General features: G+C 43.0%; 1 protein-coding gene across 1 annotated transcript in view; it reads left to right on the top strand.

Moving 5' to 3' along the window:
* The window catches only part of Grin2a (glutamate ionotropic receptor NMDA type subunit 2A), a 415,612-nt gene that overhangs the window by 310,314 nt on the left and 78,731 nt on the right, over nt 1–26,567 (top strand). The window contains exons 6-10 of the mRNA XM_021184964.2: nt 6,408–6,613; nt 11,824–11,992; nt 12,097–12,250; nt 17,665–17,790; nt 21,867–22,096. Of these exons, the coding sequence (XP_021040623.1) occupies nt 6,408–6,613; nt 11,824–11,992; nt 12,097–12,250; nt 17,665–17,790; nt 21,867–22,096 (885 nt within the window). The remainder of the gene's footprint in view (nt 1–6,407; nt 6,614–11,823; nt 11,993–12,096; nt 12,251–17,664; nt 17,791–21,866; nt 22,097–26,567) is intronic.

The raw sequence follows: 26,567 nt of genomic DNA, 5'->3' as shown, positions 1-26,567 counted from the left end.
TGCTTCCCTAACTAATGCAGTCTCAGGTCCCGCATGCAATTGGATTGGAGCAGAAGCTGTGTTCCACTCACCAGAAGTCTTAAGATCCTGTGTCGGGTGTTGTGGGTAGCTGGCGAGTGTCAGCCGACCCTGTGCCCTAGCTCCCCAGGCGCTTTTCTGACCGGAGAGGCTTGTTGCCCTACTGAGGCCGGATTTCTGCCTCCCCAACCAAAGCCGTCTCAGGTCCCGCGTGATTGGCCAGAACTTTCATTCAAAATATTTTCAACCTTTATTTTGCCCTTTAGGACTGGATGCATCTTTGAGTTCTAACGAGTCTCCTACTTTGAGATCCTGTGGGTTTATGCAATCTTACCACTGAGGTCAGCTAGACTTAATAAGCTGCCTCCTGATGTATCTCTTTGCAGTCAGAATCTTTTTGCCAAAATCTATCTCTCTACACTGGTGTGTCATAAAATGTTCCTCTCACTAAAAATCTCCTCTAAGTTCTACCTGCAGCCTTCTAGATGTTCCAATTGTATCTGCAGCCTTCCAGACTTTCCAGTTGACCATGAGCTAAAGATAAAGCTATCCATGTGTTCCAGTCATCAATAAGCTAAAGATGAAGCTAACAGCATACACTTTAGTTCTCAGCTGCTTTACATTTGTATGTCTAGAGCAGGAACTGCTCTCTCTCCTTAGTGCCCTATGGCAACCCCCAGCACAGCATTTACCTCACCTGTTGTTATTGGGTTAAATTATACTCTTAGTTGTAATACAGATGGGCTCTGTACATGGCAGGTCATCCCTCTACCCCTAAGCTGATGTGCATCCCAGCCCTTTAATAAGATGGAATCTCGTCCACTCTTCTCCAACCAGATAGGAGGATTTGCAAAAAAAAAAAAAAAAAAAAAAAAAAAAAAAAAAAAAAAAATTTAAAAAGGAAAACAGAAAAAAAAAAAAAAAAAAAAAAAAAGCCAGTTTCTCTAAGAACTGTCGTTGGGGCAGCCCCAGAGGCTTCGATTGTGAACAAAATGATGCATTCAATGTGTGGGTGTGCGTGTGCATGCATGTGTACATGTATGTGTGTGCATGTGTGTGTTGCATGCATTCATTTGTATGCATGTATGTGTGTGGTTCATGAAAGAACAAATGAGGAAAACAATAATGGTTCAGAGATTACAATGCACACACATACTCACAGGCATGCATACACACATGTGCATAAGCATTTCATATGAAGAGTCACCATCCACTGGAAAATTAGCATTGGAGGTGGCTAGACCTGAAAAGAACTGGTAGAGTTCAATAGGTGAGATAACAGGAGAGGGAATCTGGCTAGAAGAAGTTGTGTGGCTATAGGTTATAGTGCGGGTACTGTTCAGGGAAGGTGTGCTGAGAAGTGTGTATGTCATCTACTATAGCTTAGCATCTTATCTCTATATGTGCAAACACGAACATGTGTCCGGAGGAGCACATATGTATGTATAGTTCTATGTAAAGGCTATGAGCATGCATGTGGTCTGAGTATGTACAGGCATGTGCTTATGTATAGGTTCATGCAGAGTTGCATCGGCTCATGTTGGCCTGTGCTTGTTTATTGGTAAGAGTGCGAAGGGTCAGTGTATATGTTAGACCGCTCAAAAATACAGTGTTCGATGGGATGATTGAGAGGCAGAAAGAGACAAAGCTAAGGGACACAGCAGCAAGGTTGGTACCAGCTGTTTGTAGATGGGACTCCAGTTTTACAGGCAGCCTGAGCGTTTGAGCAGGACTAGATTGAGGACTTTAGGATCTTTGTTTATGAAGTATGGATGGTCAAACCCAGAGCTGTTTGCATGCTAGGTAGTCACTCTACTGTTTGAGCTACTTCAGCCTCCAGTTTCTGCTCATGTATGTTGAGCTATCTTCCCCCCACCTACTTCTGGTGTTCACGTATGTCAGGTATGTGTTTTGATGGTTTGGAGATCTGAAAGCCAGCAATGCGGTTATTTTAATTGTCTCTTATAAGCATTTCATAAATAGATTAAATGGGATCAAGCATTCACAGCCCTCTGAAAAAAGAGATGTGCACATCTATTAACCTAAATTCTCCTAGCCGATTGCTGTCCCTGTGACACCCCCCTGAGCTTACCCAGACATGAGGCAGCAGAGACATTAACTTGAGACATGCAGTTTCTGGAGATGAAATTATCTCTGCTCTGAGAACATATTGGTTGAACATTTGCAGAGTAATCATTGCCCATTCACAGAGCATTTTCTAGAAGCTGAAGGGCAGTTAGCGTCCTCAAAGCACTGTATTTAAATTATATTAATAAGAATAGATAAAAAAATCCTTACAAAGTTAATTTCTCTTTTTTATAGTTCCTTCAGTGAAATCACTTCTCTCCATCACGGGTCAATTGTTTTCATTTGTCCTCCAAACCTCAGTATATTTGCTGAAAATACCCCAAAGCTCTATCATCAAAATTCAGTTTATTTTGAAGGCAAAAGATTATTTTCTCCTCCCACACAGCTTATTTGGGTGAGTGGAAGCTCTTTTTAAGGATGAAAAATATTCATGATAGAGTTTTTTTTTTAATCTGCCCATCACATTCTCTTTGTTCAGGAGGCATGTAGACATTAAAACCATACTGAGAGCAGAGCTTAATACTTGGTAAGTGATTGGGGAACTTCAGCATTCAGGTTTAGAAAAAAGTAGCTGAGAAGATGGTTCAGTGAGCAAAGTGCCCTATCTATGTGAGGACCTGAATCCCATCCTCCACCCCAGTGGAAAAAGCCAGGGGTGTGTACTGTGATCCCAATGCTAGGGAGGCAGAGTCCCATCTATCCCTGAGCTTACTGACAGACTAGGCTGGCTTAAGCAGTGAGCTCCAGGTTAGCAAGAAGAAACTCTGTTTCAAAAGGCAAGCCACAATTGTCCACAAAGAACAATGGTAGGAACTGGAGAGGTGGCATACCACTTGGTTGTCCAGCAACTAACAGTCAACAGGGAAAATGTTCATACAAGTCACATTATATGGACAGAACAGATTGTGGAATGTATATGCAAGCATTGCAATAACAACTAATGAAAAAAAGAAGCCATGGATTTGAAGAGGGTAACAAGAGTACATGAGAGAGTTTGGAGGGAGAAAAGGGAAGGGAGAAATGTAGTTAAATTATAATCTCAAAAATAAAAAGAAATGCTTTCACAAACAAAAACAAAACAAGCTTACAGTGCCTGGAAACATCCAAGTCTGACCTTTGGCCTCTACTTGCAAGCATATTTACTTATATTTGCAACCCTTCCCCAACATACACACAAACACACACACACACACACACATGCACACACATAAACTCATGCACAACACACACTTAAACACCCTTACATGCACATGCTTGCATGGATGCTTGCACACACATGCATACATGCACATACAAGTGTACACACACAAGAACATGCACACACAAACACACTTGCGTATACACATTTATACATACCACACCACACATGTAAACACACATATGCACGCAAAAGCACAATCGGTACATGTACACATGAACATGTATGTGCACACACAAACACACAAGAACACACATGCATGCATGAATTCACACACTCACATACATACAACACACATGCACAAACATGCACAAACACAAATATAAAGGATGCCTTCATTTTATGGTTCTGATCTTTCCATTATCTAGCTCAGCAGTCATTCTCTCACAGCTTGTTCTGAAGGTCATGACAGCTGTATGCTAATAGGCCGAGCACAATCTCCATGGATGCCTCTCATTGGCTTAGTTCAGATTCATATGCATATTATGTGTATTGGGAGTTAGGAAGCTGTGTCTGGAAGTCAGGATGAGAATTGATGCTATCATTTGGCTGTCGAGAATGAATGAATAGAAGCACCCAGAAAGAATGTGGTGAGACAGCAAGTTTGTGTCTCATAGAGCTACAAGCAATAGTTAGTTCTACTGTGTGAGATGGGATAGTTGCACAGCCTCTGCGTTGAACTATGAAGTTGGCACTATAATGTATATCATGAAGGATATGGGTCTAGAGAGGGCATACAGACTAAGTGACGGTGTTCCCCAGCTGTGCAGATGTCATCTTTTGTACCAATAATATGGAATGCCAGAGTGGAGACAGGCATAGGGTGAACTGTCTGTGGGGACAGCAAGGATGGCTTTTCAAATGAGGTGATGTTGGAGCTCTGTTGTACATGCTAACCACAGAATGAGCATCTGCTGTGGACGTTCATGCTTTTATGCTCCGTGGATGCATTGTTTACATTTTTGTCTCATTTAGACCTCACTGCAGTCTTCAGTGAGATTTCTGGTTGTTCTCTGAACTTTTGCAAACAAAAAAAGTGAAGCCCAGAGAGGTTAAGTTACTTTCCCAAACTTACTCAGCTTAAAAGGTAAAGCTGGCAAGAACACACAAAAGGCCTTAACTGTCAGATCCTTTGTTCTGTCCACTCAACCACCTAGCCTCTCTTGAAGGTCCAGACCAAAGGAAAGGAATGGAAGTGCACATTAAAAATGTGTTTATGTATGCACGTATGCATGTGTATGCATATGTGGGGTGTGTGTGTGTGTGTGTGTGTGTAAGCTAGAGGTCAAACTCAGGCCTTGGGCATTGTTTCTCAGGATGCTGTCTACTTGTTTGGGGGGGAGGGGTGAACGTGGGGTTTTTGTTTTTGATCTTGTCTTCAAGAGCGTCTCATGGTGGCTTGGAATTCACTGATTAGATTGGCTGGCCAGGAGGACCCAGGAACATGCCCCTTTCTCAGCAGCAGTGGAATTACATGGTGGCACCATGCCCTACTTTGTCACATGAGTTCTTGGGACTGAGCTCATGTCCCCATGCTTGTGTTACAAGCACGCACCAGCTGTGCCATCTCTCCCACAGCGAGGTTTTGCAATCTATTTATATAATTGGTATTATTATTTTGATCACTGTCCCTCAACTCACTGATAGCACCACAAAGGCAGGAACCATTCTGATTGATTCATCATTACCCTTAAGCTAATACCAGCACATAGTAGGTATTCAATAAATCAATGCTGAATGAAGAAAGAATTGCACGGACTCTGCATTTTTCTAGCTTATATCAAACATCGGGGCTAGATGAGCATGTTTGCCTCACCAAATTAGTCTGCCAACCTCTGTGTCTAAAAAAGAACGCTATCACCAAAGCTAGACAATTTTGTAATTAGCCACATGGGATGTTTCTTTACAGCCAGCAAAAATTTTCCAGTGCAAATGATGAGGTAATCTCAGAGAACAGAAATTCTTCTTCTCTTCTTCACCCTTATCACCTTCTGGTGCTCAGGGTGTCTGGATTCTCTTTAAGGGCCTGAGATTCATTTCTGGTGACACTCACGTCACTGGAGGAGAGGTGAGCGGGTCACATCAACACAGACAGGCCTGTGCTCCTCACTTAGCTGCTCCAGTGAGGTATTTTCCTTGAGGTTGGTATCACAAATAAAGCTCTGACCTGTGGTGTCAGGCAGCTGCTCAGGAGGAGGAAGGAGAGAGCAAGGCGTGGGGGCAGCTTCCTCCCAGCAAGTATGTGAACAGTGCCAATAAACTGTCAAATAAAATTAAAGTTCAAAACACACAGCCTTCAATTTGATTTCACCGAGATGCTGGCTGCTGCTCAAAGGGAGTACAATCGATTCTATTTTGACAGGTCTTGATGCATGCTAAGCAGTAATAGTCTCCGCTCTGTGGATTAATGAAAGTTCACCTTCATTTGCAACTTAAATGGGACCATATCAGGGCTTGAGATGATGCTTCTAATTCCATCACTGGTTTTGGCCCCTTCAGTTTTCTCCCTGCTCAGTCCTGGATTTTGCTCATCCATTTCTTGTTACTCCTTTCTTCCCTTCCTTTTCCCAGCACGGTTTGCTGCCTCCGTCTTTCTTTCCCCTCCTCTGCGATTGAAGTAGAAGCCCAAGGTCCTTCTTATGTGCCCGGTACTTGCTCTGCTATGTATGCTCTGCCTGATTCTCCTAACATCATAGGAAGCTAGGTGGAATTGCATCATGGGGCAGACGAGGAAGCAGATGCTCCTGTGATGAAGGGCTTGCACGACTGCAAAGGGGGAGATGCTTATTCAGACCTACAGCTCTGTGACTATCACAGTCCATGCTGTTTCCATGACACCCATGGACTGACCTTTGCCAGAGCATTGAGTCTTTCTGGGGAGCCTCCAGAAGTACACATGTTAGTCATCACTCTCAGATATGCACATACCGTTCACCTCTAGAAGGATCTGGTGTGTGTGTGTGTGTGTAGGAGGGGTTATCTATCCGACATCCAGGTCCTCACCATTTGTTACCGCCCCTATCTCCTGTGAAAAAGACCTTACTTTGCCTTTCTATGAGTCAGTGTTGTATGCACGCAGCGTGTCTTTGTGTTTGTGATGCAGGTGGGCAAGTGGGAGAACCAGACTCTGAGCCTGCGGCATGCTGTGTGGCCAAGGTACAAGTCCTTTTCTGACTGTGAGCCAGACGACAACCACCTCAGCATTGTCACCTTGGAGGAAGCCCCCTTCGTCATCGTAGAAGACATAGACCCACTGACTGAGACCTGCGTCAGGAACACGGTACCCTGTCGGAAGTTTGTCAAGATCAAGTGAGTTTCAGGGATGCTCCTGGCTAGATGTGTTCACTCCTACCTAAAAGCTTGTGCAACAGTATCTATAATCCAGTCACAGTCTCATATATATCCCATTGCCATGATCGTGTAGTAAATCTGAACACTTGAATGCCTGGAGATGTGTCATGTATGCATTTGTTTAATTCCAGTGTCCAGATGGACAGGGTATGTTTTTGTCATGGGAAACTAATACTAATTATAGGCATATTAAGAAACTTGTTCAGGGTTATAAGGGTGATTCAGTTGGTCAAGGGCTTGTCTTGCAAGTTCAAAGACCTGAGGTTGAGCCCCAGAACCAATAATAATATTGATGATGATAGTGGTGATGATGATGGTGGTGGTGCTGCTGGTGGTGATGGTTTTGGTGATGGTGACGATGATAGTGATGCCACCAGTCAGGCATGGTTGCCCACTGGAAAGGTAGAGACAAACGGATCTCCTGGATTCACTGAGCAGCTAGCCTAACATACTTGATGAGTTCCAGGTTAGCAAAAGACCCTATCTCAAAATAAGGTGTATAGCTTTTCTGAGAAACTATCCAGGTTTGTTCTCTGGACTCCACATGTGCATACACAGACACACACACACACACACACACACACACATGCACACACTCATCACATTCAATTAAAAAAAAAACCACAAAGAGGAACCTTGTACAAAGCCACGCAGAGAGTAAACAGGAAAGGTAGAATTCACACCCAGGGCCCACAGACGGTGTCACCCTACACCAGCCCTTCAGGGGTTTTCTTCAGTTCTGCTTCCCATTTTCTATCTCTTTGGGCTCCTTTAAGCAGCTCTTTTTTCCTCTGTCTCTAGTTCCCAAGTGGCTACTTTTCAAGTTTAAATAAAAGCTTGCGTGAGCTTGGTTGATTCTGATCTTGCATATGACGTTAAGGTGGGACCCAGGAGGGAATGGAAAGGGTTTGTGCTGTTTCCTTTTTTTGTCACACTGAAGAGAAAGCTGACACAGTAAGTTTTGGTTCTCTGTCATGTAGAAACCTGTTGGAGACTCAGATGAATTCATGGCCAAGGCAAAGATCTTGCAGGTGTGGGTTGAAAATGGCAGAAAGCAACTCAGCCAATGAAGGACCAGGACAAATGAATGCTGTTGGGCAGGCTGTGGGGTGGGGGAGGGGTATCCATAAGGCATGTGATAGGAAAGTAGGGTAGCCTGTGTGAGGATATTGCAGCTCACAAGGAAAGGTCTAGAAGTTTGGAGGCCTGGAAGAAGAATACCCTAAGTGCAAAGGCCCTGTGGCTAGAAGGAGTTTAGTATGCTTGAAAAACCAAAGGAAACCCATTGAAGGCTGGGAGGGGTGAGTTGGGAAAGGAGCTCGAGCACAGGGGAGGGATTCTGTGAGCTGAAGTTGATCAGATGAAGAAAGCAGTGCCTGCCACAAAGAGCTTAACCTCAGCGGGATGCCTCTGACCATCAGCACACTATCTGAAACAACCAGGCTGGTGGGGCTTCATGTGGTTCAAAATCTACAGGAGGAGTTGGTGTAAAGCCAGCAGTCTTACTGGAAAATGTTGGTAGAGGGCTTGCCTAGCATTCGTGAGGCCCTGAGTTCAATCCCCAGCACTACACACAGAAGCTGAATACTGTGTACAAGGCTTTAAGTCTAGAAGAGGAAAGGGAAGACCAGAAGTTCAAGGTTATGTTTAAATACATAATGAGCTTGAGTCCAGCCTGGGGTACATCAGGATATGCTGTGCTGTGCTGTGCTGTGCTGTGCTGTGCTGTGCTGTGCTGTGCTGTGCTGTGGGTGATATATTCATACAACAGTCAGTAGTCTCAGAGGCAAAACAAAGTAGATCACCAAGCCCCAAGTCCTATTTCTATGGAGAAAAATGAGCCCAAATAAATTGCTCTCTTTAAGAGAATTAACTTTTCTATTGAAGATTAAACAGCTTAAAACATTCAAGTTCATGTTTTGGGTTCCTGCAGGGAGATGGTAACTTTCTAATTCAAGGAGCTTGCTGTGCCTCTGTGTCTAGGCAAAATTGTGTTGGATTTAACAGATCAATAGAAATATATCAGGATCCACTAATCCTGACATTATCACAAATGACATCAATTGCACTTCCCAAGTGGAAGGTACTGTACAGGGCCGCAGAAAGATCCCAACCAGGTGACACCTTTTGTGCCTTACCTCTTAAACAGTGGGGTCTCCAGTACGCCCAAAAGTCTTAAGAATCTGATAAATGACTTTCCGTCTGCTCTGCTAAATGTTGAAGGCATGGAGAGAAAATTAGAAAGATTATTTGCCTTGAACTGCCAGGAGAAATGGTTAGTCTACCAAGAAATTTCTTACCTGTCAAATCATTGGAGGAAAGAGGAGTCCATTGAAGACATTATAAATGTGTGTGTGTGTGTGTGTGTGTGTGTGTGTGTGTGTGTGTGCAGTCCTCTTTTTCTTGTTTTCATTAGATATTTCATCACAATAACAATACGTTGAGGAAGGCGTGGTGGTGGGTGTGGCTCTCTTCATGGTCATTTGAGACTAGAGATTGTTTTGATGTTTATATATATATATATATCAGACCAAGCAGCGGCTGGTGGACATGCAGTGAGACTGGGATCTAAGTCTCAAGATCCTCCTCCGAACTTTCTCCAGTGAGGCCTCACCTTTCAAAAGTTCCCCATCCACCCATAACAGCAGCCACCTGTTGGTGACCAAATGTTCTAACATATGTGCCTGTGGGAGACACTTCACACTCAAGCCGCACGTGTTCCTAGTCGTCCAGTGAAGTGTTGGCCTCTCCATTCAGGAATGAGGACACTTATCTGAGCTTCCTAGTCTATACTAGCAAGCTCACACTCTACACACAGATCAGGTCTGAGTTGGTTGTTTCCTGCCACTGGCCATACAAGAGAATTCCACAGCCACTGAACCACACATCTTATTGGCTCCCTTCCCTTCTATTTATGTCTATGAAGCATCATTTCTTTGAGTGGTGGTGGAGAGCCTAGAAATCCTGAGTGTGATTTCCCAGACTTCTCTGCAATTAAGCCACACCCACATACGCTCTCGTGCGCTGTGCGTGTGTGTGTGTGTGTGTGTGTGTCCAATTATGTGCAGAATGCATACTCAATAGAAAATGTGGGGGAAAACCTCGAACGTATGGGAAAGAAAAAAAAAATCACACCAGTTAGATTTAACTACATTTCCTATTTCATCGATTTTCCAGACAGTTATCTTATAGAGATTTGGTTTTGTGGAACTATGCTTATGTTTGTATTTCTTTGTACCATACTTTTGTATAAGGAATATAAACATTTCCTAGTTTGATCTTGAATTTCCATAAACATTATTCTGATGCTTAGTTAATAATTCCCTGTATAAAAAAAATAGAATTTTCAAATTGAGAAGGTATTTCATAACTATAGGATTTCACCTGCAGGACTGACCCCATAGGATGCTGTGGTACAAGATAGAATTGAGTATAGTATCAGAAAGGGACCTTGAGAGTCTGGGAAGACTTGTCACAGCAATTTCCTACTTGTTTTTTGAGACCGCAGTGCTTCCTTGGATTGTGAGGTATTTGTGTGAATGCCCTTAGACTCTGGCCTACAAAGGGGAGAAAGCCAGGTGGCTGTAAAGAGCAGAGCCTTGGGAGATTATAACATCACCCTCAACATGACAAATCTATATGAATATTTTCTTGGCTATGCATGTGTGTGAGTATATGCATGTTCAAATGTATAGGACACATATGCACATGCATATGTGATTGTATGCTTGTAGAGGCCTGAAGCTGACAGCAGGTGTCTTACTCAGTTGCTCTCTACTTTATTTATTGAGGCAAGGTCTCTTACTGAAGTCAGAGTTCACCAGTTCTTCCTAGTCTAGCTAGCTGGTTTTGTATCTCTGCTTCTCATGCCTGGAATACAGGCAGCTCCCATGCCTGCCTGGCTTTTATGTGGCTTTGGAGATCTGAACTCTGATCCTTGTATTTATGCTACGAGTGCTTTAAGCACTGAGTCTTTGCTGTGTCTTCCCAGGACATTTTTCTGTCCCAAGGTTTTGTCCTTCAAAAGCAACTTTGTGTTTCATGCCATGCATTTACACAAAAGAAGGTTATTAATAATCCCTTCCTTGACTGGCAGCTCATTAATAGGTAAAATCCATAGCCTCAGAACAATAAAAAAAATTCCAGTGTCCTGACTCTAAGTCACTTTCTTGGGTGCCTTCACATCTCCCTCTAGCTCTTAGACATCATAAGCATAGAGTTACCCCACCCTCCTGAAGGATTTCAAATTTTCTGCTCCATTTTCTAATAAGTTTTTTTTAAAGATTTAGTTTAGATCAGATGACAATACCATGGTCTAAAGAGATTTTATGTGTTCAAAATTCCGTTTTAAAAAAGTGTTGGTAACTGTCTTCTGGTAATGGGGATGTGAGCTGAACCAAATTTAGAGAGATATCAGGGAGGTGAAGCCCACAGTTAGTATACAGACTTACCAGAGCGCCTACTCAATAGCTGCCACTTAACACATGCCAGCTGCTATAAGTAAGAATTGGGGGCCTGCAGATGTAGCTCAGCTGGTAGATGGCCTGCCTAGCATACAATAGCCTGTAATTTTGGTGCTTAAGAGATAGTGATATGGTCATTGGAGGCTCAACATCATTCTCAGCTACATAAAGAGTCTGAGGCCAGCCTGAACAGCAGGAAACCCTGTCTCACAAAGCAAGGAGTTCAGGAGGTAGCTTAGTGATTAAGATTCTCCAACATGAACACACAAACATCTGAGTTGAATGCTCAGCACTCATGCCAAAAACTGGGCAGGCCTGGTTGTGCATGCCTGGAACACCTGCAGTAGGCAGGGTATGTAAAGAAACATACTCTAAGAGATGTTTGACCAACCAGCTTAGCCAAAATGGGAAATACTTAGGCTCAGCCAAAGAGCCTATCACATGACATTGAAGTGGAGAGTAATAGAAGGCATGCAGTATTCTCCTCTGAGTGCTGCTCTTGTGTGTATGCTGTGTGGAGAGAGAGAGAGAGAGAGAGAGAGAGAGAGAGAGAGAGAGACACTAAAGAACACTTCTAACTTTAGCTTTCACAACTCTCTTCCCCTTTATGAGTTTCAACATCTCATCTAAAAATAAGATGTATATGTAGCCAAGAACACAGCCTTCCAAGAGTAACTTTCTGTGATCTTGGGATTTTCTTGGCAGCAATTCAACCAATGAAGGGATGAATGTGAAGAAGTGCTGCAAGGGGTTCTGCATCGACATCCTTAAGAAACTGTCCAGAACTGTAAAGTTCACCTATGACCTCTATCTGGTGACCAATGGGAAGCATGGGAAAAAGGTTAACAATGTGTGGAATGGAATGATAGGCGAAGTAAGTCATCTTTGTTACCTCCAGGTTCTCATTCCAACAGGGGGCTGCAGGGTCTGGTGGTATTGTGGGTAGAGGATGAAGGCGCTGTTCTTTCTTCCATCCAGGTGGTCTATCAACGAGCAGTCATGGCCGTGGGCTCCCTCACCATCAATGAGGAGCGTTCTGAAGTGGTGGACTTCTCCGTGCCCTTTGTGGAGACAGGAATCAGCGTCATGGTCTCCAGGAGTAATGGCACTGTTTCCCCTTCTGCTTTCCTTGGTATGTGAACTTCACAGTAGTGATTGGTTCCCTGAAAAAATAAAAAATAAAATGAACAAACAAAACAGTGGTGTTCTGAGCTGAGGAGATACCGCCATTCTCAAGGAGTTTGCTGTGTAATGGTAGGCAACTGAATTCGCTCCACAGGTCTCAGGTAGGAGAGTCGCCAGTGGTGGTGCACACCTATCATCTGAGCTCTGGGGAGAAGACAGCTAGCCTAGCCCCCTGGGGAGTTTGAGGCAATCAAGAGTATTCATCTAAAACAAACCAGGGGACACACAAGCAATGACGTCTGAAACTGCCCTTCAGCGATGCCCCTCACCCCAAATGAAATCAGAAATGCTCAGTTGTAGATGCTTAAAAAATGGAACCAACATTGCACTTTGTTTGGCTTTATTTGACCACAGATGAACATTCAAAAGAATGCTACATTTGAACTTTCCAGCTAACAGCTTCCTGTCCCCGCAGCTCACTCTCTTTTCATTTATCCTTAGCTTGGGCAATTCTGCTGATAAACACCATCACATATTTAAATGCCAATACCGACTGGGATTATGTACCATAAAAATATATTGCTGAAACCATGAAAACATTTAAAATAAATAAAGCTGTCTGTCCACAGTTAATTTTTAAAAAGCCTGTGAATCTGTTTACCATCCATACACACACACACATCTTCCTTTCAGCAATCATTTATATACCAGAAGTAATGGAAACTACCCAATGATTTATCCCAGGACTATAACAAGAAGTAGCAGTCTGAGGAATATACACTGATTCGGAATTAATGTGCTCATATTTTAAAGTGTTGCTACCTTTATACCACGGGATTTGTAAAACAGGAAATGTTTTCAGGTTTCCTCTTAGACAGTTCATAAATGTGTTTATATGAAAGATAATCAGGGTGGAGTTATTTTTTCCATGTCCACGTCCCTGAGCACAGGACTGTATGCATGTGTGAATCTTGGTGAGAGTTGTAGAAACTTTGTGGCACACAGCCAAGCATAATTAATTTCTTCTTTAAAGCAACTGTGTATTGTTATTGCAAGTTATTTTCTAGAAGTTATCTTGTTGAACATCATGAAGTTCAGATTACTAACTTTTCCCTGACATTCCCATATAAGTGAACTTGCTCGTCCAAATTTGGGGAGATAGAGAGAGGCACTTATCTCAGGAGGAAAGCTGTGTGAGCTAGGGAAGGTGGTTTTATTAAGGTCAAGTAAATTTATGCTCTTCCAGAGACAGGAAAACATCATTAAAGAAAATCACAAGGGCTGGAAAGATTGCTCTGTGGTTAAGAGCACTTACTGCTCTGGCAGAAGACCTGGGTTCAGCTCCCAGCACTCACATGGTGCCTACAGTGGCTTGTGACTCTAGTTCCAGAAAATCTGACAGCCTGTCCTGATCTCCATGGGTGCTGCATGCATTGGTACACAGAGATACACCCAGGAACAAACACACACATTGAATATAATAAACAAACCAACCAACAAACACTTGTAAAGGCACACCAGCTCCTCGATACCAACTTCAAGCCTCAGTTGTGCTCCCCCTTGCCCCTAATTTATGTCATGTCAGCAATGCACATCCCTGCCAAGCCACTCTTCCTTGCATGCAGTGTTGACTAACAGGATTCTTGGAGACTGCCTTATTCGTAGCAGCATGTGCAATGACTATTTTCATTTCTGATAATCCAGTTAAGCTGTTGAAATCTTTGCCATTCACTGCATTTGATTTCTGTACTCGTTACTTCAATTCTTATAACCTTTGTTTGTCTAATAACGAGCTCGGGAAAGACATATCTTGTTATGTTCTTTCCTTTGTCCTTTTTGTTTGACATGGATTCAGAGATCCATATCTTGAGTGAGCCTCATTACACCAGAACAAAATGCAACTGGCTCCTGCTGCCCGTAGTGAGGACTCTTAGTATGAGATGGATGTTCAGTCTTTAGCTTCCTTTGCTTTCCTTTCCTGCATTGCCCACCAGACTGTTTAACAACACAGCTGCCCTGCGGGTTAAGGAAAAGTGGAGGGAGGACTGATCCATGCAGTAGAGAGAAATGAGTCCCCTTTCACAGAATACCCATGTCCCTGAACCAGAAAGAACTCTTTTTCCAGTGAAATCAGAAACGAAGAAAATCAAGAGGCTTGTCTCATAAAAATGGGTCGCTGATATTGAATCTGGCCTCAGCCCAGTTTCTGTAGATTTTTTTAATCTTACCTGCATCTGTAAAATATTTCCATAAAAAGTCAACTTTTTTGTCAAATTTCACACCCTTTCTTCATACTGTTTCTTTAAAACTAAAATAAATTGTATGACAAGGAGCTGCTTTCAAAGCCATTCTCATACAGTAAGTTTAGTATTTTTCCTGGTCTCCAGATTGCATCCCTGTCTCTCTGATTGTCTCTGCACTCTGTATTTACAACACTATTGGACTGGCTGTGCACATGTACAGACATCATGTGCAGGTTTTGAAAGTCATAATGATCCAAACTTCCATCATGAGCTCTGCCATGTGGAGAGCCTACACATGCAAAATCTGACTACACTGGTCTTCCTTATTTCCTATTCTCTCTCCTCCACGAACTCCGTTAACTCACACAGGAAATGACTGGCCAAATAATGCTGCTGAGCTTTTGTGTAAAAGCAAACCAGCAGCTCTTCAAGGACAGAGATGACATCTCTTGTAATATTTCCATCTAGTTAATTCTAAGAGCTTGCTGAGTAGGTTAGCTTCTTTGATCCATACAAATGCTAACCTGGAACCACCCGCACTGATGCTCCTTCCTGGATGAATGTTGAATCTGTTTTAAACCATTGGAGGATATAACTCACCATGTAAGGTATTTCTGGGTCACTCCTCAGATGCTATAGACTGATTCACTTATATTTGTTTTCAGTGTGTGTGTGTGTGTGTGTGTGGTCTGCAAGTAGCAGGACACAAACAGCTATTTTATTTATTAATACAACACAGAGCCAATAACATCTTATTGTTCAGTGGATAAAGGTTTGCACCACCAAGCCTAGCCACTGAATTCAGTCTTAGAGACCCACAGGGTGGAAAGAGAACCGATGGGTGCAAGTTGTCTGGTAACCTTCTTCACAAGTGTCCCATGGCAAGCACGCACGCACACACACACACACACACACACACACACACACAGAGAGAGAGAGAGAGAGAGAGAGAGAGAGAGAGAGAGAGAGAGAGAGGCACATACCCTCACACACCCCCTACACATATGTACCATACACAAAGTGAATAGAAGTTCAATAAAATTTAAAATCAGACTCTTGAAGCAGAGCATTTGATCTCTGACAAATGATCACAAGCAAAGAGACTAATGACATCACCACCTTCCAGTAAGAAAACATTTGGATCAGTGGCTGGGGTAAGGTTTCTGACTAGTATGTTAGTGCTAGCATGTATTCTATCAAACCAACTCTGCTGTGGGTTTAACAATCCCGACATGTGAACCAAACGCAGTAGCCCCTAATCCTTATGACATTCTCAGGTCTTATAGAGAAATGGGAGTTAATTAGTGAGTGTGCTTTTATTAACTGGGGCTTCTTTTTCAGCACATTTCTGGTTTTAATTGTGGAATCTGTTATTCTGTCCATTATGTGCTGTATGTATACAGCATTTAAAAAGCAATGCTGAAGGCTTTCCCCAGGAAAGCGCGTGCACTTCTCAGTGCCTTGCCATTAGTACACCCCGCTTGCAGAATTACTTTAACATATTTATTTTTGATGATTAAATACTTTTTTTGATTTCCCAACCATCCATCTATGTATCCTCCATTTTGGATGTACCTCATTACTGAGTACTAGTGATTTCTGGAGTATAATGTTGTTTATTACTCCAGCTCAAATCAGCTAAGATAAATTTCAGTTTTGGGCTCCATTCCTTGAGCTCATTTTTGTGTTAAACAAGGAGGCTGTACTGTCATCACCTGTAACCCTTTAATATGTACAAACCATTGAAACTTCACTACAAAACACTTGTTCTAGGCCTGAATTATCCAGTATCATTAAAGTTTAGACATAAGACTTCCTTGTTATACAATAAGAGCATCTCTCTGTAATCTGCCTGTGTCAGGACCACAGACTTTATTCTTGAGCAATACTACCAACTTCATGCAACTTTTAAAAATAACCAAGTATGCACTCTCAAGTGGTTTTGTCACACTAATTATGCTTTACTTTCAAAAGTGTTTTCTTCCAAGAAAAACGACTTTCAGTTCATTTGTGTCTGTGGGTGATATCAGTTGGAAATGTGTCCATTAAGTTTTTTGCTAAATTCTCTAAGTAATCTATATCATACATGATAAAACAGCTTTAATCAGCTAATTCACATTCTCAATCAGGTTAAGTGGAAGTGTTCGTTTATTTACAGGATCTCTGACCTTTCTAGAATGTTGTCAGACTTAGAACCTGTGCTCCCACACTTCTGTGTAGTCAGATACCTGCCTGCTACCCAAGTTATGTCCAGTGAACTGTCTACAACATGGAGGGAAGCAACCACTCACCCATCCCAGACTACATCACATCTACTTAAGTGATGTTTTATTGAATTATCCCATAAATATAATATTCCATGTGACTTTTGGCTGTATTTAAGCCCACTGCCCACATCAGTCTGATTTGTAGGTCATGGAGATCTCACTCATCGGCAGCAAAGGGTGGCAAATTATGACCTTCTAATATTCTTGTCAATGCCATGATTTTGTTTGTTTGTTTGTTTGTTTGTTTTTAGTTTTTCGAGACAGGGTTTCTCTGTATAGCCATGGCTGTCCTGGAGGTCACTTTGTAGACCAGGCTAGCCTCAAACTCAGAAATCTGCCTGCTTCTGCCTCCTGAGTGCTGGGATTAAAGGCGTGTGCCACCACGTCCGGCTAATGCCATGATTTTATAAACCTTTATAACAGGTTATAATTTTCCTTCTATTTCACAAATCCCCCCCCATCCTCACCACTAGTATATAAAACTACAAATGAATGTAAAAATTAAAAGCACATATTAGTAGAGTCTATATACTAACTATTCGGGTCTGGCTTGTTTCTCCTCATCTTTGGTTTTCTAGAACGTCCTATGATCATGTGGACCTTGTGACCTGTTTATTTGCAGCCTAACATTTTTCTTCTCATCTTATTATTCTTTTTAGCTTATATTATCCTTGACCTGGTTTGTATAATGCCACATTCTCTCCTCTATTTTTATCATCTTATTGCCATCTTATAAAGTGTCTCACATAATTTTATAAAGAATGGTTTCACATATGAATCAAAGAGAACAGCTTCTCTTGAATGACCAGATTTTGTCACAGAAAGTTTTTGCACAAGCTTGCAGGTGAGTAGTGGGGTTCCTGCTGGAGGAGAGGAAGAACTGACTTCCTTTACAACTCTTCCCCCCGCAGAACCCTTCAGCGCCTCTGTCTGGGTGATGATGTTCGTGATGCTGCTCATTGTCTCTGCCATTGCTGTCTTCGTTTTTGAATACTTCAGTCCTGTTGGATACAACAGAAACTTAGCCAAAGGGAAAGGTAAGGAAGCCTTCAGGAACCTAGGATAAAGTGGATGCTGTTTCAGGACTGGAAGGGTGGCTCCGTATGTCATGTGCTTGCTGTGTTAACATGAGGACCTAAGTTCACATCTTCAGCACCATGTAAAAACCAGAAACCATGGTGAGCATCCATAACCCAGCACTAAATGTAGAGGAGCAGAAACAGGCTGATTCTGGGGGTTGCTCACAGCCAATGTAGTCAATTGGTGAGCTCTAGATTCAAAGCATTAAAGGTGGAGGCTGATTGTATTAGTTAGGGTTTTACTGCTGTGAACAGACACTATGACCAAGGCAAGTCTTTAAAAAACAACAACATTTAATTGGGGCTGGTTTACAGGTTCAGAGGTTCAGTCCATTATCATCAAGGTGGGAGCATGGCAGTATCCAGGCAGGCATGGCGCAGGAGGAGCTGAGAGTTCTATGTCTTCNAGAGAGAGAGAGAGAGAGAGACAGAGACAGAGACAGAGACAGAGAGAGACAGAGACAGAGACAGAGAGACAGAGACAGAGAGACATGCATGTCACTGCACATTGCTGAGTCTTCCTAGGAGTAGCGTGTACACATCCACATGACAAGAAGGATTTACTTACTTGAACTTAAAGTGGGATTTAAGCATGAACCATTTAATCTTGTTATAATTTGAAGTCAATGGAGGTTAGGTAAAAATCATTGATATTCAATTTGTTGAGAAAACAGAGTTGAAAAGTTTTGGCAATTTATTTTTAAAATGTAGATCAAAAGAAATGTTAAAAGCACAGCAAGTCTCAGTTTCAGTCTATGCAAATAAAATGACCTTATAGATTCTACTTTAAGAAAACTCTTCAAACCAGTGAATCATATTTGCATTAGTTTGACAATAAATGCAACTATGAAGTGGTGTATTTCCCCTGAGTTAAATTTTCCCCTTGATGTGTTGGATCATCGTGTACCGTACTTGGTAAAAGCAGAATTGGTAGACAGAAAAAGAAATGTAAAGATAAGCATTGGTTATAATGCACTAAGAGGCTTGCTAAACACATGACACCATTTTGAGTAGATTTTTCTTAATGCATGGCACTTCCTTAAGTGGATGTTACCTGAAAGATGCTAGCATCCAATCCCTTTCCCCAACAGTGACTTGCTATTGCATAGAACAGGAGTCCTAGAGACCAGAAATGGAGCTCAGGGTTACAGCACCTACCCAGCATGTACAAGACCCACAAGTTTGGTACCTGCCTCCCCCCCCCCACCAAAGAAGAAGACTTGGTATCTTAAATATCCCTCCAGAATAGGTCATCTTTTAATTCAACATACAGCACATTTTACTTGAAACATTTAATACTAGACACAGTCAAGCGGTCATAAGAGGTCATGGCAGTTGACTAGGGAAATTGTTTCCTTCAAGTCCTTCCACTTCTTAGCCGTTGAAGGGCAGTGTACACAGTGCTTGTCATCTCCTAAACTGAGGAAAGCTCTGTACATAACCATGTGTTTAAGTAAGGGATGAACTGTGCAGGAGCTTGCAACCCAGTGGAGGCTGAGGTCATTCCTTATGACAATTACACTAGGGTAAAACAGGATTTTCACCATCAGAGTATGCAGTTGTGCACTCCACATTCATTGCATGGGTATTTCCTGAGTATATTCTGTGTGTGAAGCCCCATGCGGGTGTAGGAGACAGCAAAGAGAATCAGATGGAGCTGTCCTGACTCTCATGGGCTTTAGGACTTAGCTGGAGAGACAAGATGTAAGCAAATTAGTTATCATAGATAGTAGAAAATCGAAGGAGGCTCACAAATCAGACTCATTTGGTGGTGAGGGATAGGGTACTGCTTTTAGATAGGATGCTAAAACAAGGAAGGGTGTTTCGTATCGACCATGATCATCTGAGATCTAAAGGAAGGGTTTAGTTTCAAGAAAGACAGAAAAGACCATTTAAGTATCAACCAATAGAAAAGTCTGAAGTTAGAACCCATCCTGACCTGTCTAAGAAATGGAAAGGGAAACCAATGCTGGTGGTGTAGACCCATTAGTGAAACCAACCCTGGTGGTGTAGCCCTGTCAGTGAAACCAACACTTGTGGTATAACCCTGTCATCTCAGCCACTGACTGAGGCAGGACACCTTCAAGGTCATCCTGTGCTACAAAGCAAGTTCTAGACTAGTCTGGAAGGTCATAACAGGCCTTTCAGAAGGGCAGAAGCTACAGCTCAATGTATGCAGGGCCATAGGCTCCACTCCCAACAATAGAAACAAACAAGGAATAAAAGATGAAGACCTGAAGTATGAAGGAAGATGTAATTGGAAAGGAGTCTAACCATTCACGGATCCGGAATTTCCAAAATGTCCCAAGGATCCCACTTTCAGCCCTGTCTCTGATTCCCGAATGCCTGTCACTTCTAGTGTGACTTCTGTACTTAAGTAGCTAATGGAGTTAGCTAGATTGACTCAAGAGTTCCTGACCTCTTGGGAGTAATAGTAGAAAAATCATAAAACTAGGCAAAGAGAATCAGGGGGGATTAGGAATTATAGGGATAACTGCCTTCTTCACACATTGCATGCTGGGCTCTGTCTGTATGTGGGAAAGTGTCTGGCCTACAGTAGAGAAAGAGCCTTCTCTTAGGTCCCTACCCAGAGCTCCAGAACTCACTTCCAACAGAACCAAACCTGGTACTTTATTTATTGCCTGCTCTGCTGCTTTTGCCAGCAGAGAACTGAGTGCATCATTTTGTCATATCTTCATTTACTTAAACGACATGAAAATTAACCTTCTGCTTAAGAAGGAGTTTTTCTTTATCAGAGCAAAGATGTAAATTGATTTTTGGGAGGCTGGGGGGCTTGGTACAATTTGGAGTCTTGAAAACCGTCACTTGACTGCTTTACCATCCTCATATGCCCCATCCAAATAAAGTTCCACATATTGTTCTGCCTCCTTAGTTAAGCCTGACACAAGGAACACTTAAGAATCTCAAAAGGGACACACTGCTGGGAGCATTGCCGAGTGATGTGACGTCAGTTCATTTTCTGTGACCTGCAATGAAATGTCTCCCATTTGTGAAGTGTTGGAAGAATTAGGCTCTATTGTTCTGTTCCTGGATGCCTCCATTGGGAAAGAGTGTGATTCCTGTATTGGTATATTATGGATACTCTTCATATGAATTTGAACAGGAGCAATTTCCAGGGACAACTGAATTAGAATCACAAGCATACTCCTGCCAGATTGAATGGTTCTTAGGGATAGACAATCGTGAAGCAACCCCCCTCACACACACACACACACACACACACACACACACACACACACACACACACACTACTTGCTTCTGTAGACTTCTTTTACATTTACTTTATATTTTTAATTATTTGAGAGTCTCATAAGGGCATATAATGTGTTTTGATCAAACCTACTGCTAATTCTCTTCCCTCTAAGTTCTCCTCTACATTTTTTTAAAGTATAGAATAGAGCTTATTCAGGGCATGGGGAGGGGAGTTGAAAGAAAGGCAGAGAGAAAGATTGAGAGAAAGAGAGAAAGAGAAGGGGAGAGGGGAGGGGAGGGGAGAGGGGGGAGAGGGGAGGGTAGGAGGTTGGAGAGAAGCAGGGACAATGGGGAGAGAGTTTAAGGAGCAGGAACAAGAGGAGAAGAGAAGGGAGCAAGAGCAAGAAGACTCCTTTACATTTTTTAAGGAGTTTGGTTTCCCCAAATGGAAATCAAATCCAAATTTAAAACCATGTCTTAGCGCCACTTTTCATGGAAACCCTCGTTTTTGCATAACTATTTTCTTTTTAAGAAATGTGGTAAAATCCAGTTAGATAGAAATGTGAGGAAAATGCTAATTATGTTAAAGCAAAAATGAGGTTGACTGCAGTAAAGTTCCAGGACAACAGAGGAAGAGAACATTGGCATGCTTTTAACTTCCAGCCCTCTAATGCTACCAGGAACTGCCTAGTTCACACACACACACACACACACACACACACACACGCACACGCACACGCACATGCACGCACACACACACACACCCCACACGAGTGTACACCCTGTGGAAATACTGTGACTGTTCTTTCTGCCACTTGCAGCTCCCCATGGGCCTTCTTTTACAATTGGAAAAGCTATATGGCTCCTCTGGGGCCTGGTCTTCAACAATTCTGTGCCTGTCCAGAACCCTAAAGGCACAACCAGCAAGATAATGGTGTCAGTGTGGGCCTTCTTTGCTGTCATCTTCCTTGCAAGTTACACAGCCAACCTGGCTGCCTTCATGATCCAGGAGGAGTTTGTGGACCAAGTGACTGGCCTCAGTGACAAGAAGGTAAGGAGAGCCCATTTCCTCATGCTAACTGCTATCCTCAACACGGGTGACTGAGGGGGCTGACCATCCACTCTATAACCCAGAAGCAGGATATTTCCCCCCATACATTGCATATTTATCAAAGAATCAGAGAAGGCATCTTAAACTCCATGGCCTGGTGTTTAAAGGAGTCTCTTTCCCAGCTTCTCGTATTTGTAAGATCTTAAGGATGCTCACCCCGAAGCTCTGCAGCTCTGTAGCACTGGTTGAAACTCAGGCTCCTTGGGGATTTGATGATGAGGAAAGTGTACTGCCTAGACAAGAAAAAAATGCTGTAGAAGAGCTATAGGTACCTCCTGCCCCCTGTGAACTCCAATGGGTCTTCTATATATGACATGCCTTGGATTCCTGGCATAAGACATTTTAAAAAGTCATCTATACGTTCTAGTTTATTTCATCTGTTCTTCATGGTACAATCAAGTCAGCCTAGTCAGCTACACTTCCAACTTTCTGGAACAAGCACGGAGGTTTCTATCACTCAGTGTTTCTTCTTAGATGCTCTTCAGCACACCCAGCCTCAGTAAGCTGGCACCATAGCACCTGCTCTCCCCACTCTGCACTGAATCCCAGAGAGAACTGTGGGGTTTGAGTGACTATTCAGAAATCCTCACAGAGGATGAAGCGATGTAAAGTGGCTTCATTCTCCTATTGAAATTTTAGCTCAGGAAACAGATCTTGACTTGCTAAACTCAGCAGTGCTGAGCCTGCAGCACAGCAGAGATGTTCTGTCTCGTGTGTGGGGATAATTTGTCTCTTTATAAAACCTCCCTGTCGCATCTTGTTGACACAAGTCTGCATCTACCCATTCGGCATTCATCTACAAACTGCTGAGTAGAAAATCAGCTCGTGAAAAGCCTCTGCAGCTTATCCACAGCATACAGTCTTGGCGAAAGAGGTACATGGTGTCCTAGAAATGGAGAGACAGGAGAGGTCAAAGATGGAGTCACCTTCACAAAGGGGAGCGCCTGGCCTCTCTCAGAGGCCCAGAAAGCTACCCCCAGAGCTGGAGTAGATGTCTTTCCATTCTAGCCTCCTCCCACACATTCCCTCCATTTTGTTCACCAAAACTCCCTCCACCATTCCCACATTTCCAACTTCATCCCCAGGTGGTGCGTTTGGGCTTCCCAGGTCCTGTATGGGGGCCATTTTATGCTATCTTCTTGTGGCTGCTCTTCCTTGAACTTCAGGTTGGAGAGAAAATGTCAAGCCTGCACAGAGATCTTTCCAGGCTACTGGGGTGAATGTGACAGACTGAGCCAGAGCCCTGGAGAATCCAGAGGTTTTACTAGGAATAAATAAACAGTGCACAAGGAAACATCAGAGACAAGGGAAGTCTTGGGCAGGGAAGGATCTTAAAGGGTTAAGTTGATAAGACTAAAGTTACCTCAGGAAGGAGGAGCTCAGAATTGGCCAGTTTGTGCCTGCCCTCTGTCTCTGTCTCTGTCTCTGTCTCTGTCTCTGTCTTGCTCTCCCTCTCCCCCACCTCTCTCTTTCTTTCTCTCTCTTCCCAGTAGTCGGAATGAACCAAGGATAACTTACAAACTGCCACTGAGCTATATCTTCAGCCTTCCTTTCAGCTTCTGTTTTGAGACTGGAGCTCACTACATGGCGCAGACTGGCTGTGAACTCCTGTAGACCAGATATGTTTTGAAGTTGAAATCCTTCTGTTTCAATCTCTTGAGTAGTTGGAATTAGAGTCTTGCACTTCCAGGCTCTGGAAGAAATTTTGTTTATAGCATCATAGCACCTAGGAGGTGTTTGATATCACAGTGTTGGCTGAATGCGTAAATTCATACATGCTGTGTTAGACATGTGGACTCTTCACTTGAGCCCATAGGAATCTTTCTAGATCTGTGCCTCCCCCCCCCCCACATTTGCTGGCTCTTTGCATGCATTGATCGTAGAAAAGGTCTCCATCACTGCAGTGGTAGAGTTGAGGTCACAGGTCACCTCTAGACAACATGAGCAGTAGAAAAGCCCAGGTCCACATGCTCTTCAGATGGACAGATGGAGGCATGTGGATTCTTCAGAGCTAGCCACAGAAGCAAACAGAGACCATTGGACAGAACTTTGGCCAGCTTCCTGTCCCTGTTTTACCCCCTTTCCCTGATTGGTCTGCATTGAAGTCTGTCATCATTAAGTCACTTTCATCTGAAGTTTTGACTCATGGTTTGGGTGGGAGAACCCCATCTGAAACAAGTGCCATCCCCAGGCCACTGAAGCATTGCACCTAGAGGCAGAAAAGTTAGATCTCTGTCTCCTTTCTGCAGTGACTAGTCACACCATGTGACCTCACTGCTTGCTGGTTCTTCTCTGTGAATCTGGGATTCACAGTTTGGAGAAAAGTAAAAGATGCTGGAGCTGTGCTGTACTAATTAGCTTTCTGTTATCATGGCAAAACAATGACCAAAAACAACATAGAGAAGAAGGTGTTCATCCATCACCAAGGAAAGGCAGGAACCTGGAGGCAAGAACTGAAGCAGAGACCATGGAGGGCTGCTTCTTAATGGTTTGCTTCTAGGCTCAGGCTTACTTCCCTTTCTTAGTTACAAAACCACCTGCTCAGGGTGAACTGGACCCTGCTTCATGGATTAGCAAGTAGGAAAATGCCTCTCACATTCCTCTTCCTAGGTTTGTTTAATCCAAGTTGATGAAAACTACGACAACTTTATGCCCTTTGAAGTCTTCTATAGGCACAAAGTACCTTCCAATGACTCTATTATATGAAGGGTCAAAGATGCAACTCCTAGAGGAAGTGACTCGGGGAACTCTACTCTGAATGGGAGGCTCTTCCACAAAATCAGTGGAAAGGCAGTTTTGCTTTCTCTCATGTTCCTGTGAGTGTAGTGGAGGTCAGAGGTCAATGCCAATTGTCTTTCTCAGTCAATCTCCACATAATGGTTTTGAAACAGAACCTCTTACTAAAGCAGGAGCTTACTTTTGGAATAGACTGACTGACCAGCAAGCCCCTTGGGTCCCCTTGTTTCTATCTCCTCTTTGCTCCCCCAGTCCTATGGTTATAGCGGAATGCTGCCATCTCCAACTCTTTCATGGGTGCTGGGAATCCAGACTCAGGTCCTCAAGTTTGTGCAGCAGACACCTAAGCTACCAAACCGTCCAGGACTTTTATTCCTATTTTCAAAGACAAAGAGAAAGAAATCTCTTGCATTATAGTTTGGAGTCTAGATAATATGGCCACTTACAAGAAAATTAATTTTAAGCACCAATCACATGCCTGACCTTTTCTGGTTCAGAATTTACCTGGTAGCAGATGCTATAACCCCTTGGGACCCTGCTCAGCTCCCATACTCAGAGCATCAAATGCAAACTGATAGCTCTTTTAATTAAATGTTTGATGCAGTTCGATAAACAGAAAATTTCTGAGTAAATAATCTAAATGTTCCTAGAAGATTCAGGGCAGCTTCTTTAGGAAAGTTTGCAAAATGTTAATCGGCACTGAATCAATTTGTTTTAATATGGCTCACAGGGGTGGTTCTGCTTCGTTGTTCTAATCATGAATACTTGAGTGACCCTCTGGTTTGAGAGTTTTTTCTTCAACCAGTGCTTGCTGTGAAAGACATGTTTGGGGCCCATGGTATGCTTAGATGAACCTGGGCTTAGGTAACAGGTAGGTGAATTTGTGAAGGAAGCTTCCAGAGACTATACAGGAAATCTGGAATTTTAGTGAGGACCCTTTCCAAAATACTGGGAATGACACTGACAGAGAATTCATCTCTTCAAGGAAGATCATCTTATTTGGGATCAAACAGACCTGAGTTCAAATGTGAAACTTGGTCTCTGTTGGTCATTAGGCTTCCCATATCTCAGTATCCTCAGGGCTCAATTTACAAACAAAAGAATATGCTAATTCTGCTTGGCAAGGTGGATTCCAGGATTAGGGATAATCTTATCACACTTGTGCTATTTCCTCCTTCCCACTTCCTTCCACTGCCCTCTCCTTCCTGCTCTTGCTCCTCCCTGTTTCTTCTTGTTGTCATTGTTATTGTCATCCTTACTGCCCTGTTTAAACTTTCACTTCTGGAGCCTTGGAAGTTATTGTATGGATTCAGACTCTTGAAACCACCCATGCAGGGGTTTGGGGTTCCCCAGGCAGGGGAGCTGCATGTTCCTTCTCAGGGTCGTGGTGCTTTGGCAGGGGAGGGAGGCCACAGTCTAAGTAGGGATAGGTCCCTGAATGAATTGTCCTCCCATGAAGACCACAACATGTTAGTTTCTCATCGAGGAGCAAGTGCTGCAGAGATAGCTGAGCCTTTAAAGGGCTTGTCTCGAAGTGCACTAAGATCTGAGCTCTATTCTTAGAACCTGTGCCAAACAGGCCAGGCACAGTGATACAAGCTAACTATTCCAGTGTTGGTCTTTGCCACTCACTGGCCCGTCCAGCCTGGCCTGCTTGGAGAATTCCAGGCTAGTG

The sequence above is a fragment of the Mus caroli genome, chromosome 16, assembly GCF_900094665.2.
Source record: "Mus caroli chromosome 16, CAROLI_EIJ_v1.1, whole genome shotgun sequence".
NCBI classification, from domain to species: Eukaryota; Metazoa; Chordata; class Mammalia; order Rodentia; family Muridae; genus Mus; species Mus caroli.
The sequence above is the reverse complement of the archived record's forward strand: the minus strand, read 5'-3'. Positions and strand labels throughout refer to the sequence as shown.